At 36.9% G+C, this 15,160-nt stretch overlaps 1 protein-coding gene and 1 pseudogene across 1 annotated transcript in view; one reads left to right on the forward strand and one right to left on the reverse strand.

Moving 5' to 3' along the window:
- The window catches only part of FHAD1 (forkhead associated phosphopeptide binding domain 1), a 166,164-nt gene that overhangs the window by 22,645 nt on the left and 128,359 nt on the right, over positions 1–15,160 (reverse strand). Inside the window, exons 25-26 of the mRNA XM_074302568.1 lie at positions 12,737–12,820; positions 2,952–3,172 (exon numbers count right to left, since the gene is read on the reverse strand). Coding sequence (XP_074158669.1) covers positions 2,952–3,172; positions 12,737–12,820 — 305 coding nt within the window. The remainder of the gene's footprint in view (positions 1–2,951; positions 3,173–12,736; positions 12,821–15,160) is intronic.
- LOC141559741 (heterogeneous nuclear ribonucleoprotein A3 pseudogene) lies at positions 8,511–9,414 on the forward strand (annotated as a pseudogene).

Genomic DNA, 15,160 nt, shown 5'->3' on the forward strand with positions numbered 1-15,160 from the left:
CTTACAACAACCGGGAGGAGAATACTATTCATGGATTATCTTCATTTTACAGATGGGGAAACTGAGGCCCAGAGAGGTTAAGTGATTTATCCAGGGTTACACAGCTACTAAATATCTGATCTTCCTGACTCTAAGATCTAGCCACTTAGCTAAGGATTGAGGGTTGATTTTGGAATATGGAAAACAAGATTTGAGTCCAATCTTTGACAAAGAATAGCCATGTGGAGGCAGAGAGGAGCACTGGAATTAAAATCAGAAGACTGAGGTGAAATCCTTGCTATTAACTAGCTATGAGTAAGGAGCTGCTAGATAACTGAGTGGATAGAGCTCCAAGCTTGGAGTCTGGAAGACCTGAATTTCAAATCCAGCCTCAGCCAGGTAGTAATTGTATGACTCTGAGCAAATTACTTAACCTCTGTTTGGCTCAGTTTCCCCATCTGTAAAATGGAGATAATAATTACTTCCTGGATAAGTTACTTAACTGCTGTTTGCCTCAATTTCTCCATCTGTAAAAGAGATAATAATCACACTTACTTCCTAGGCAAGTTACTTAACTACTGTTTGCCTCAGTTTCCCCTTTTACAAAATAAAGATAATAATCATACCTTCTCTTAGGCATGTTACTTACCCCTTGCCTTAGTTTCCCTCTCTATAAAATGGGAAAATCACACCTATCTCCTAAGATTGTTGTGAGAACCAAAAGAGAGAATTGTAAATGTTTAGTACAACGCCTGGCACATCATAAGGATTATATAAATATATATATATATATATGTATATATATACATATATATATATATATATATATATATATATATATATATATATATATATATATATACACATATACATATTATTACTTAAAACCTGTGTGACTTTTGACAAGTCACCTCTCTTGACTTCAGGTAAAGTGAGAAGGTTGGTCTCCAGGGCCCCTCCTTAGAAGGATGATACTATGATGTCTGGATGAGTCACCTAACATCTCAGGGCTCCAGGCAACAGAGACTATGAATTACAGCTGAATGACTGATTTGTGGAGCCCTGGAATTCCCATTATCAGTGAAATTAGGTTCAGACATTTTTTGTTTTCAGATTTCTCCCAGTTCTACCATTTTCTATTCTACAGTCCCTTTCTGTTATGCTATTCAATGTCTGAGGTTCTTCCCAACCACTAACATTTTAAGTTCTAAAGTGTGTCCCAGTTCTGACACTTTCTATTATAAGCTCTCTTTTCAGTTTTGATGTTCTCTACATTTAAGTTTCTCCCAGCTTTCATATTCTGGGTTCTATGATTCTTTTAGCTTTTAATGTTTGAAGATTCCTCCAGAAGATCCCCCTTCTTTGCTCTTTTCTGTCCCATAACCCATTGGGCTGCCCAGATTCACAGCTGAACATTACATTCAGTTTTCTTTAGAAGATAATTTTGGCTTTTTTCTCATAAAAGCCCTCTAGGAAGGCAACTATCAATGGGGAGTTGAGTATAAGTATTGCAAGATATATCTTATGTGTAAGAAATGGTACAGAAGGCTAAGGGTGTCTATGGCTGTACTTTGACACAGTGGGAACTTAATAAATGCCTATTGATTGATTAGAAGAGGAAGTGAACTTGGAAATGATTTTCACCCTAAAGTAGTACTGATCTTTCTAATTTATTTAAAAAGGAAGAATGGATCTTCTAGCTTGTTGATTACATTTTTATCAAGGCAATTCCAATGGACTTGTGATAGAAAGAGCCATCTGTATCCAGAGAGAGAACTAGAGAGGCTGAATGTAGATCAAAGCATAATATAATTTTTGAGGGCTTATTTATTTATTTTTATTTCTCTTCCCCCCCCCCTTATGGCCTTATTTTTTTTTTTTTTGTACAACACGATAAATATGGAAATATGTTTAAAAGGATTGCACAGAGGGAAGGGAGAAAAATTTAGAACACAAAGTCTTTCAAAAAATGAATCTTGACCTGTATTTGGAAAATAAAATATTATTGATCTTTGTCACAAATATTCTTAAACTAAGGCCCTTTTGGTGGTTATGTAGAGAGATTTAAGGAATTTTGTAAACTTGGTTGGAGAAAAAAATACATTTTTATTTTCAGTAACCTCTAAATGAAATTTAACATTTCCTTCAATTATTTTAAAATGTTTTTAAGAGGAGGGGTCCATAGGCTTCACCAGACTGCCAGAGGGATAAAAGATCCAAAAAATAGGGTAAAATCCTATTTTATCAGCACCTATTGGATGCCAGGGATTGTGTAGGTGGAGTTGGGGAAGGGGCCAAAGATGAAAGTGAAATTTTCTCTGTCTTCAAATTCCTTATAGTTTTTCTTTTTCTTTTTTTTTTTTAAAAAGCTTTTTATTTTCAGAAGATATGATTAGATAATTTTCAATATTCACCCTTTCAAAACCTTGTGTTCCAATTTTTTCTTCCTCTTTCCTCTCCCACCTTTCCCCTAGACAACAAGTGATCCAATATATGTTAAACATGTGCAATTCTTCTGTACATATTTCCACAATTATCATGCTGCACAAGAAAAAATCAGATCAAAAAGAGAAAAAAAATGGGAAAGAAAACAAAATGCAAGCAAACAACAACAAAAAAAGGGTGAAAGAAAATACTATGTTGTGATCCACACACAGTCCCTACAATCCTCTCTCTGGTTCCTGATAGCTCTCCCCTTACAGTTTTTCAAATGGGATATTTAAGGTGGAGCATAGGTCAAGGAGAGATACAGGATGGGGCTAGGCAGTGGAGGGGATGTCCAGTGCAGGAAGAGGTGGCATCTCAACTGGCCCCGCAGAAGACAGCAAAGTGAAAATCTATCTCATTGTATCCATTCAGTATTTGCAAGTGATCTCTCTTATCTTTACCCAACACCTATGTGGCCCAATAGCCCATATTCTACATGTGTGTATGTATATGTGTTTCCTCAAGAGAAAAGACTTTCAGGGTACCTGAGCACCTCATTATTTTTCTCGTATTCTTTCAAAAGCTCCTCCTTGCGATCCAGCCGATTCTTGAGTTGGCTGATCTTTTCAAACACCAGATCTAGGTCTCTCTGACGAAGCTGGTAGATCTTATCCCGGTCCTTCTGGGACACGTATTTCATAGACATGTGTCCTGACATATCCTTGATGTTCATCAGGCTGCTGAGGGTTTTACTCATATCCATATACTATGGAGGAAAGCAGTTTGTTGATTAAGGATTTGACTGAAGAATGATAATGACTTAAAAAAAAAAGTCCCATTTAAATTTTTTTCCCTGAGGGAATTGGAGTTAAGTGACTTGCCCAGTGTCACATAGTTAAGTGTCTGAGGCCAGATTTGAACTCAGGTCCTCCTGATTTCAAAGCTGGTGCTCTATCCTCTGTGTGCCACTTAGCTGCCCCCAAAGTCCAATTTTCAATTCAGCTCAGTTCAGCAAATAAGGGTGACATGGTGGATAGAGTCCTGAATTTCTAGTCAGGAGACCTGAGTTGAAATCTCACCTTAAATATATATTAGCCGTGTGACCTTAGAAAAAAATCATATAAACTCTCTCAATCTCAGTTTCCTTATCTGTAAATAGGTTAATGAGAGAACCTGCCTCCTGGGATTATTGTGAGGATGAAATGAGATGATTTTATATCTATATATCTATATCTATATAAACTATAGATACACATATATATGTATATATATTGTATATATACATACACACATGTATATAGTGATTTGTGAACTTTAGAGCACTATGTAAATGCCAACTATTATTGTTATTATCTATAAATGTGAATAATATTAATAGTACCTTCTTTGCAGGGTTATTGTAAAAAATAAATTATTTAAATACCCCTATGAAAACTGTAAAAGCACTATATAAATGCTAACATTTTTATTATTATTATTGTTATCTACAAATATTATCATCCTTGAAATAGTAGATCTGAATAGTTGAGTTCTAGACTAAAGATGCTACTGTTGTTCAATTGTTTAGTTGCTCTGTCATGTACAACTCTTCATGACTCCATGAACCATAATCCACCAGACCCTATTACCCCCTACTATCTCCCAAAGTCTGTCCAAGTTCGTGTTCATTGTTACCATGGCACTACCTATCCATCTCATCTTCTGCTGTCCCCTTTTCCTTTTGCTGTCATTCTTTCTCATCATCATGGTCTTTTCCAATGATTCTCATCTTCTCATTATGTGGCCCAACTATTTAAGCTTCACCTTCAGTGAATAGTCTGAAGTTTTTTTCATTTTTTAAATATTAACTTTTTATTTTAAAAATATATGCAGAAATTTTTTACCATTCACCCTTGCAAAACCTAGTGTTACAAATTTTTTCTCCCTTCCTTCCCTCCCTCAACAGTAAATAATCCAATATATATTGAACATATGCAATTCTTTTATATACATTTCCACGATTATCATGCTGCACAAGAAAGAATCAGATCAAAAAGGAAAAAAATTGAGAAAGAAAACAAAATGTAAGCAAACAACAACAAAAAAGGTGAAAATACTATGGTGTGATCCACATTCAGTCCCTCACTCTGGATGCAGATGGCACTTTCCATCTCAAGTATTGGGATGAATCACCTCATTGTTAAAAAGAGTCATATCCATCAGAATTGGTTGTTGTACAATTTTGTTGTTGTTCTGTAGAATGTTCTCTTGGCTCTATTCACTTCACTCAGCATCAGTTCATGTGTCTCCAGATCTTTCTGAAATCATTCTGCTGATCATTTCTTATAGAATGATAATCTAAATTAATTTCTTTAAGCATTAGCTGATTTGAACTCCTTGCTAGGCAAGGGATTTTCAAAAGTCTTCTGCAGCACAACTCAAAAGTGTCAATTCTGCAGTACTATTTTCCATATAGTCCAATTCTCAGCCAAATATTACTACTGGAATAACCACAGTTTTGACCTTTGTCAGCAAGGTGATGTCTGCTTTTTAATATGCCATTCAGATTTGCCAGAACTTTTCCTTCCTTTTAATTTCATGGCTATAGTCACTGTCTACAATGATCTTTGAGCCCAAGAATATGAAATCTGACACTGCTCCTATTACTTCTCCCTGTCTGCCAGGAAGTAATGGGGCCAGTTGCCAAGATCTTAGTGTTTTGTTGTTTTGCTGGGTTTTTTTTTAATGTTAAGCTTCAAGCCAGCTTTTACATTCTCTTCTTTCACTTCACCAAGGGACCTTTTAATTTTTCTTCACTTTCTGCATCAGATTGATATTGTCTGCAAGTATAAGATTGTCAATATTCCTCTTGGCAACCTTAATTCCAGCTTTTGATTGGTCCAGCCTCATGTTTCACATTCTGTCCATTGAGCCACCTAGCTGACCTAATCCCAAATAAGTGGGAAAATGCCTGGATTCAGGAGCAAGAGCCCTAGATTTGAGTCTTGACTCCCAAACTATTCACTATGTGATCTTGGGCAAACCATTTACCCATTATTCTCAGCCTCCGCTTTCTCATAATAAAATGGGGACAATAATTCTTGTACAATCTACCTTTTAGGACTGATATGAGACAAGTCAGAGCAAATTTTAAAGCCCTTTGGAAGGGGAAATTCACCATCATCCTTTAGCAGTATTATCATTATTAATTTATTTGCTTATTCATTAATTTATCTATTTAGTCATTCATTCATTTGTTTATTTTAATTATTAGTATTTCCCTAGAAGTCAAACACAAAATTCACAGATCAGTTATGCTTTAGGGAAAACAATGGTAGGCTGGGAGTCAGTAAAATTGAATTCTTGGCCTGGCTTGGCTATGAAACACTATGTGATCTCTGGTAGATAAGTTACTTTGTCTTTCTAGGCAACAGATTGGACAATTGTAAACTCTTGGCCCAGAAACCTAATTTAATGTCTCTTTCCAGTTTTGACAATCAATATTCCACAACCCTCTCTGGATCTCACATATAGAATACTCAGACCCCTTCCATCACTGACATCATCACTGATATTCTTATATTCTGTGTTCCCAGCCCTGACAATCTGTTCTAAGTCTTCAGTCATGGTCTATGTTCTAAGGGCTCTGACTTTCTGAGTTCTAAAGGCCCTCCCAGCTCTGACCTGCTATGTTCTAAGGGCCCTCCTAGCTCTGACCTCCTGGGTTCCAAGGTCCCTCCCAACTCTGACCTCCTGGGTTCTAAGGGCTCTCCCAGCTCTGACATTCTATAACAAAAGCCCCAGTGACTGTGACTCACAAATATTTGACTTTCTGCCTTGGCAGCCCTTTGAGGAGAGGAGGTTGCTATGATCACTATCTGTTCTCCAAGACCAACATTAGTCTTGACAATTACTCAGAGTCTGGCGTCCTTTTGGTTTACATTACTGTAGGTAGCATGTGTATTGTTCTCCCAATTATTTGGGTTTGGTTTGGTTTTGTGCTCTGTTCCAATTAATATAGATTGTTCCTGCTTCTCCTGAATTCCTTTATTATTCATTTCTTATGACACAACAAAATTCCATTATTTTTACGTAGTACAGTTTGTTAAATCATCTCCCCCTAGATGTGCACCCAGCCTATTTCTAGTTCTTTGCTACCACAAAAGTGTGGTAGCTAAAGTCTACTTAGCAAAAGTAGGTGTGGTAGCAAAAGTACCCAAGTCTACTGCCCCACTGCTGATCCAGTGCTCCAATCCACTCTTCCAAATTTTCATATTCCTGTGGAGGGATCTATCATCATTCTAGTCATTTAGGTTTCCAACCTTCATATCGTTCTTCACTGAATCTCATTTCCTTACTTCCCAGCAGTTGCCAAATCTTGCTGATTCAGCCTCTTCAATACTTCTTGCATCTTGTCTCATGAAGCCATTACCCTAGTTCACCTCCTCATGGGACTATAGCAATAGTTCCTTAATTGGTCTGATTTCTCTATCTCAAGACTTTCCTTTCTCTAATCCAAAACTGGCAGAGGGACAATTCTAAAACAAAAGTCTGACAACGTCATTTCTCTGCTGTTAGGATTACTAAGTGAGAACTCAGGTTTTCTGGACAATTACAAGGTGAGAACTCAGGTTGACTTGATAGAGGGGGCAAGCTCATTGGCTGGGGTGGTTCTTCCCAGAAGCCCTTGCATTATCCCACGCCCATTCTCTGGGAGGATAAAAGAGACAGCATTGGGCCCAGAGAGCAGATCGGCCTGGAGAAGGATAAGAGCTGGAGGAGATTCAGAGCCAGGATTCAAGAAGAGGGTCTCTGCATTACATCAGGCCTGACGGGGCTCTCTGCAGGAAGGGAAGTCACTTCTCTGGACAAGAGTTAACAGCAACTGCCTGGAGACAACGGTTCACTACAGGAAGAAGAATCTGTCTGAGAGATTTGAGTAGAAGACACAGCAGATCTCTTCCCAGAGAGTGATCCGGCAGCTTCTGGAGACGACAGCTCGCTACACTCTGCTTTATAAATATCAGTGATTCCCTATTATTTCTAGGGTCTGAAAGTCAGCTAGCTAGCATTCAGTAAGTACCCACTCTAAGTGCTAAACACTGGAGATACAAAGAAAGACTTTTAAAAACAGTCCTTGATCTCAAGCAGTAACCATCTCAGTGGGAAGACAACTTACAAACAACTATGTTTAAACAAGATATGTGCAGGATAGTTCAGTGTGGTAATCTCAAAAGGAAAATACTGGGAAAGAGTTCTTTTTTTTTCTTTTTCTTTTTATGGGATTCTGCTTTCTTTTTCTTTTCTTCTTCTTATTAAAGACTTTTATTTTAAAAAATACATGCAAAGATCATTTTAAACATTCATCCCTGTAAAACCTTGTGCTCCAAATTATTTCCCTCCCTTCTCCTCACCCTTCCCCCAATGGCAAGTAATCCAATGTTAAGCACATACAGTTCTATACACATTTCTACAATTATTATGCTGCACAAGAAAATCTGAACAAAAAGGAAAAAAAATGAGAAAGAAAACAAAATGCAAGCAAACAACAACAAAAAGAGTGAAAATACTATGTTGTGATCCACATTCAGTCCCCATAGTCCTCTCTCTGAGTGTAGATGGCTCTCTTCATAACAAGACCTTTGGAACTGGCCTGAATCTCCTCATTGTTGAAAAGAGTCATGTCCATCAGAATTGATCATCATATAATCTTGCTGTTGCCATATACAATGATCTCCTGGTTCTGTTCATTTCACTTAGCATTGGTTCATGTAAATCTCTCCAAGCCTTTCTGAAATCATCCTGCTGATCATTTCTTATAAAAAATAATATTCCATAACATTCATATACCATCACTTATTCAGCCATTCTCCTACTGATATATATCCACTTAGCTTCCAATTTTTTGTCACTACATAAAGGGTTGCCACAAACATTTTTGTATGTGTGGGTCCTGCAGAAAGTACGACTTTCCAAGAAACTTAAAAGAAGCGGGGTAAGCTACGAATTGGAGATAAGGAGGGGAAGCATTCCAGGCATGAAGGGTGGAGTAAGGCAGGATCAGTAAAATTGCCTGGAGGATTCCATATTGAACCCAAGTTAGCTGCAATGAGTCTGGTCTCAAAATGATGGTGAAACATCATGATGCAAAGGAATCAGAACAGTTGAGAAAACCGTTTATTGGTGGTTTGAGTTTTGAAACTGGATAATAGTTTGAGAGAACACTTTGAAAACATTTTCACAGATTGTGTGGTGATGAGAAATTCCCCAAACAAAATGTTCCAGAGGCTTTGGTTTTGTGGTTTATTCTTGTGTAAAAGAGGTAAAAGCAGCAATGTGTGCTCAGTCACATAAGGTAGATGGGCGTGAAATGGAACCAAAGAGAGATGTTTCTAGAGAGGGTTCTGTAAAATCTCATTCACATCAAACCAGGAAGATAATGTTTGCCAGTAGTATTAAAAAAGATACAGAAGAATAAAATTTAAGAGACTATTTTTTGAAAAGTATGGCAATTTTGAAACAATAGAAGTTATGGAAGATTGACAGAGTGGAAAAAAGAGAATTTGCTTTTGTAATTTTTTATAATCATGATATAAGAGACAAAATTGTTCAGAAATAACATATTATTAGTGGGCATAATTGTAAAGTGAGAAAGCCCTTTTGGAGTAAGAGATGTAAGCTTCTGGCTTACAAAGAGGTCGTAGCGATGGCTCAAGTTATTTCCCTCTCAGATGGTGTACTGCTTGAGAGTGGTGGTGGAAACTTTGGTGAAAGAGGTGGTGATGGTGGTGATGGTGGCAGCAAGAGATAGGTGGTAGAGATGGATTTGATGGAGATGGTGGAAACTATGGAAGTGGTCCTGGGTACAGTAAGTGATAACTAATAAATAGTAAGTAACAAGAGGGGCTTGCTTATGGGATGGTGGAAGATATGGAAACCAAGGCAGTGGATATAGTGGTAGAGGAAGAGATAAAGATGGAAACCAAGGCAAGTGGATATGATGGTAGAGGAACAGATAAAGATGGAAACCAAGGCAGTGGATATGGTGGTAGAGGAACAGATAAAGATGAAAACCAAGGCAGTGAATATGGTGGTAGAGGAAGAGATAAAGATGGAAACCAAAGTGGTAGATATGGTGGCTATAATGTAGGAAGAAATTTTGGTAGTGGTAACTAGAGTAGCTGTGAGGACTATAATGATTAGAAATATATAATCATATATGACAAATATATGGCTATAATTGACATAATACGATTTTTTAGTCCCCTGATTTTAGGAGGGCTTCTGTTCTGGCAATAAGTCAATGATTCTAGATTTTCTAGAAATTCCCATGCCCAATCTCTCTGATTCTGACCACTCTTTAGCCAGATAGCTTTTGGCCTCAGGAAACTCCCAGGTCAAACTCCTGAGACAATAGTCTGACTGATAATCTGATCAACAAGAACCAAATTCCTTCTTACTTATGAGCCATAGAATTAGCGTATCAATGCTAGAAAGCTGGATAAATGTGTCTCCTTGCTTCTGTTTCACTGCTGAATTCCCTTAGAATGCTAGCCTGCTTTTGTAATGGTGTTACAATTGCTTTCAATAAACTTTGCCCCTTGACTAGGAGATGAATTCAAGTCTTAAAATTCAGTTCTTATCGTGGTTATGGATCTGATGGTAGGAGTGGTAGCTATGATAGCAGAAGGTTCAAAAAACTCAACAGAAGAGAGCTATAGTTCTTAGCAGAAGAAAAAGTGAGGCGCTGTCAGAGAAGCTGCAGGTTACTTTGAGACAGTCATCCCAAATGCCATAGAGGAATCGTAAAAATCGAAAAAAAAAAAAATCGTAAAAATCTGTCATAGGAGAAATGATGATCCACAGTCAGAAAAATCAGCTTAAAAACTAAACTCCTTCTAGCTCTATCATAGTTTCCATTTGCAAAAAGTGCAGTTATTGATTAATGCAATGTAGTATCAATTAGATGTACATCCCTGAGGTCCTTCATCTGTTGTAACTTTATTCATTTTCTTTAAATGACATCAGGTGTATTGCCATATAAGTTGTGGAAGTGATACTGGGAATTAAAAAAACATATGGAATTTTTAATTCAAAAAAAGTGCCTGGAGATGGAAGAGGGAGTGCAAAGAATAGTGAGTGGGTCAGTGTCATTGGATGGAAGGATAAAGAGAAGAGAGGAAGAATGAAGGGGACTAAGAAGGTGAAAAGGGGTAAGGTTATGAAGGGCTAGAAGATTTTAGATTTTATTATTTAATTAATAGGGAGCTATTGGAGCTTAATGAATGAGACAATGAGATGGTTAGATCTGCATTTTAGGAAAACCAGCTTGACAGCTGAATGGAGGCTGGATTGGAATGGGGAGAGAGTTGAGGTTGGCAGTCTCACCATCTGGCTCTTGCAATAGTCCACATATGAAGTGATGAGGGCCTAAATCATGGTAGTTATAGAATCAGACTTAGGGAAGGGCATATACAAGTTATGTCAATGAAGGTAAAAATTATAGGCCTTTACCAGTGTTTGGGTATGACAAAAGGGGTGAAAGAGAGTGATGAGTCAAGGATGGCATTTTGCTATCCTGGGTGACTGAGAAGATGGTGGTACCCTTGGTAGTAATAAGGAAATTAGGAAAGGAGAGTTCAGTTTTGGACTTGTTAAGATACCTATTGGATATCCAGTTCTAGATGTCTAATAGATGTAAGACCAAAAGTCAGAAAGGAGGTAAGAGCTGGACAAATATGTCTGAGATCTGAGAATCATCAGCATAGAATGATAGAAATGATAATCAAAACCATGGGAGCTGATGAGATTCCTCAAGCTAAAGCGTATGGTGGGAGAAGAGAAATCTCAGTATATTGTCTTGGAGGAATCTAGTAAAAGGGATGCTGAAGAGACAGGGTGAAGAGATAGGAGAACCAGGCGAGAGTGGTGTCCCAAAATCTAGTTAGAAAATAGTATTAAGGAGATGAAGAGGGTGATTGACACTGTTGTCAAAAGTTCCAAAGAGGTTAAGGAAAAGAGGATCCAAAAAAGGCCATTGGGTTTGGCAATTTAGATGTAATTGGTATCTTTGAAGAGAGTATTTTCAGTTGAATAATGAGATTGAAATTCAGGTTGGAAGCAGAAAATAGAGAGCAAGAAAAGAGAATGTAGAGTTATCTACTGTAGACAACTTTCTCAAGGACTTTAGCCACAAAAGGCAGAAGAGATATAGGATGGCAACTAGTAGAAATGGGTAGATCAAATTGTTTTTTGTTTTGTTTTTTTTGTTTGTTTGTTGGGTTTTTTTTTTGAGAAATCAATTGGGTCTATAAGGGATGACATAAATTGTTTATAGATAGTAGGGAAGTAACCAGTAGATAGGGAGAGAACAAAGAAAATTGAAAGAGTAGAGAACACAGTCCAAAAAACTGGATTGGATCACTCATGAAGGTAAAGGGGTTTGCCTTGGCAAGGAGAAGGGTCACCTAATAATAATGAAACAGAATGAAGGAGACAATGATAGAAAGCATCTGAAATGAGATGAAGAGGAAGGGAGAAGAAGGAGCTCATGGCAAATAGCTTTGATTTTGGGGTAAAATCTGAAGCAAGTTTTTCAGCTGAGAAGGTACAGAAAAGAGGATTCATGAGAGAATGTAAGCTTCTTGATGGCAGGGATTTTTTTTTTCCTATTTTTTTCTTTTTATACCCAGCATCAACAATGACTGAACAGTGTCTAGAAATAGTCGATGCTTAACCAATGCTTTCTGATTGATTGTTATAGACATCTTTGGCACATTTTGAACTTTTGTTTCTATTTTTAATCTCTTTAGCTGGGTATGTTTACCTGGTTATGGGATCTTGAGATTCTGGGTTCCTATTTTTTTTTTAAAGGAATTTTGTTATTGTCTTGCTTAGTACTATTTTGGTAGTATTCTATGGGCAAGAACCCTCAATATTTCTTTTACTTGGGTCTTCCTTTATTTCTGTATTCTTCATATATATATATACATATATATATACATACATATATATACATATATATACATACATACATATATATATATATATATGTATTTAGATTATTTGAAGGTGGCAACTAACCTAATAGTAAGTAGTACAACTATTCTCATCACCCACATATTACAGATCAGGAAACCAAAGCTTGGAGAGAATATAAGTGACTTGCACAAGCTTACCAAGCTGGAAGTGCTAGATTTGGATCCAAATCTTCTGAGTCCAATTCAAGCCCTTTTAAAATATTATCTCCCATGGCAAATAATTAAGTAATTTAGAATTTAAGTTAAAATGTCCTTTGTCCTCTATTCACTCCATAATTCTAGCAGGTATTTAATATATATTTTTCACATACCAGCTTCTCACTGAGGTCTAGAGCTTCAGTCAAATTCAGCCTTGCTGACTTCTCTGCAGCTGAGCTGGAAAAATGACTTGGGGGCTGAAATGAGAAGAATTAAAAAACAAAAATCCATTTTGATATTTAATTTGAACTTTTTGAATAAAAGGGCTTGGAACTGTGGGGTTACCAGAAAGTTTCCCAAACCCTGGAATTTGGTTCCATTCTCCATTTAAATAAGACATTTTTCAAAATGCATTTTTATACTACTTAATGGCCAAAGCATAACATCAAGTGGGTTTATTTAAGTCATAAAGATTAGGGTACACTTATGGTCACAACCGTTGATCTGACAGTATCCTATATGGGACGTGGATGGAGAGAGAGTACTTCACATCTAGAACCAGAAGACCTGAGTTTGAATCCTCCTGACTCTAAAGTTTGGCATGGTGGACAGAGAGTCAGGAATATCTAAATTCCAAATCTTCCTCAGAATTGCTGTATACAAGCTGTATGATTCGGTCAATTCACTTATCTTCTTTCTGCCTCAGTTTCCTAATCTATAACATGGCAATAATAACACTACCTATTTTACAGGAATGTAAAGACATTAATTGAGATTAATTTTTACATATAAATGCTTTGTAAACTTTATTGTATAACAAACATTAGCTATTATTCAAAAGATTATAGTTTTAGAATGTCATAGCAGAGGTCATTTAATACTGCCTGTTTACTTTGCAGATAAGAATAGTGAGGCTTAAAAAGTTAGTCATTTGCTGCGGATTAAACATGTAGTAAAGAGCCGGCCACGTTCCAGTTTAAGCCTTCTGATTCTTTATCTATGGTCCCATTGGACCATTCTATTCTCCAGGTCTCAGTTTCTTCCTTTGTAAAAAGTGAGTAAACTGTATATCTCCCAGGTCATTTTCAGCTTTAAATTTTCAAAACTTCCTAGGACAAATCAGTTGTCTCAGTGGTATATTGAGGGATATATATATATATTTTTAAACACCTCAGCATCTGCCTGGTTAAATAACCAAAGCTGCCTGACTGGAAAATTCCACTAATCGGCTAATCCTAATGACCACAAATTACCCTGCTAAATCTTCTGAAAGCAAAATCTGGGTTTAAGGATTCTCTATGGGAATGTTAAACACCCAGGGTGTTTCTTTGCTTAAATTATCAGCCTCTGAGACATCTTATAAAAAGATTGAGTGAAGGGAAATGATGACTGAACTAAATGTTGCAGCAGAGTGGCTATATTCATATAATCCTGGGATCTCAGAATGGAAGGCTGAAAAGAGATTCTCTCTCTTGGCTTTCTCACTGGAAAGATCACTCAGCTTGGGTTTTACCATTTACAATGTAATTCCCTCTCCCTACAACTCTGTGAGGGAGGCAGGGCAAGATTAACTCAAGTTAGGAGCAGATTCTTAAGGGTTACACTGTGTCAGATAATGCCATGATTCGCTCCACATTACAGGTATATAATTACAAAATAGCAAAGCAGCACTCTCTCTTTTGAGATAATGCTTCTTAATTGATACTAAAGTGAGCAGAACCAGGGGAACATTGTACACAGTAACAGCAAGATTGTGTCATAATAAACTATGAGAGACTTAGCTCTTCTTGTTTAATATATACCAAATACTTTTAATGATAATAACTCAACATTAGAGGTTGAAGCAGGATAATTCTATGTCCCATTAGTTCCTGCTTTCATATATAAATATATATATCTTGAGATTCTGGGTTCCTATTTTTTTAAAATGAATTTTGTTATCCAAAATAATTCCAATAGACTTGGGACAGAGGGAGAACTAAGGAGACTAAGTGTGGATCAAAGCATCCTATTTTCACCTTTTTTTTTTTGGGGGGGGGATCTTGTTTGTATTTTTTCCCTTTTGTTTTTAGATTTTTCGTTCACAATATGACTTATGTAGAAATATGTACATGCACAATCTATATTAGATTGTTCCCTATTTTAGGGAGAGAAAAAAAAAAGGAGAGAAAAAAACTGGAACTCAAAATCTTACAGGAATGAATAGTGAAGGCTACCTTTACATGTGATTGGAAAAAATAGAATACTATTAAAGGAAAGCAATCTCTTCCCTTACCCCAAAGATAATGCTTCTTAAACAACCTCTGTTATATGACTCTACATACCTTCTAATGGACTGTAGGTTTGGGGAACTCCCTATATAGAATTACCTTTACCACCATAGATTCTCAACCCTAGTTTGGCTTTACAGGTCACTGGGTCATAAGATCACACTGATTGGGAGTTGGAACAGAGTTCAAATGTCAGCTAGTACAACCTCCTCACACTATAGAAGAAAAACGGAGACACAGAAAGGGAAAGGACTTGCTCAAGATCACAAAGTCAGTAAGTGACAGAATTAGGATCTGAATCCAGAACATTTGATTTTCAATCCAGCT

The sequence above is a fragment of the Sminthopsis crassicaudata genome, chromosome 3 (genome assembly GCF_048593235.1).
Source record: "Sminthopsis crassicaudata isolate SCR6 chromosome 3, ASM4859323v1, whole genome shotgun sequence".
Classification (NCBI taxonomy): Eukaryota; Metazoa; Chordata; class Mammalia; order Dasyuromorphia; family Dasyuridae; genus Sminthopsis; species Sminthopsis crassicaudata.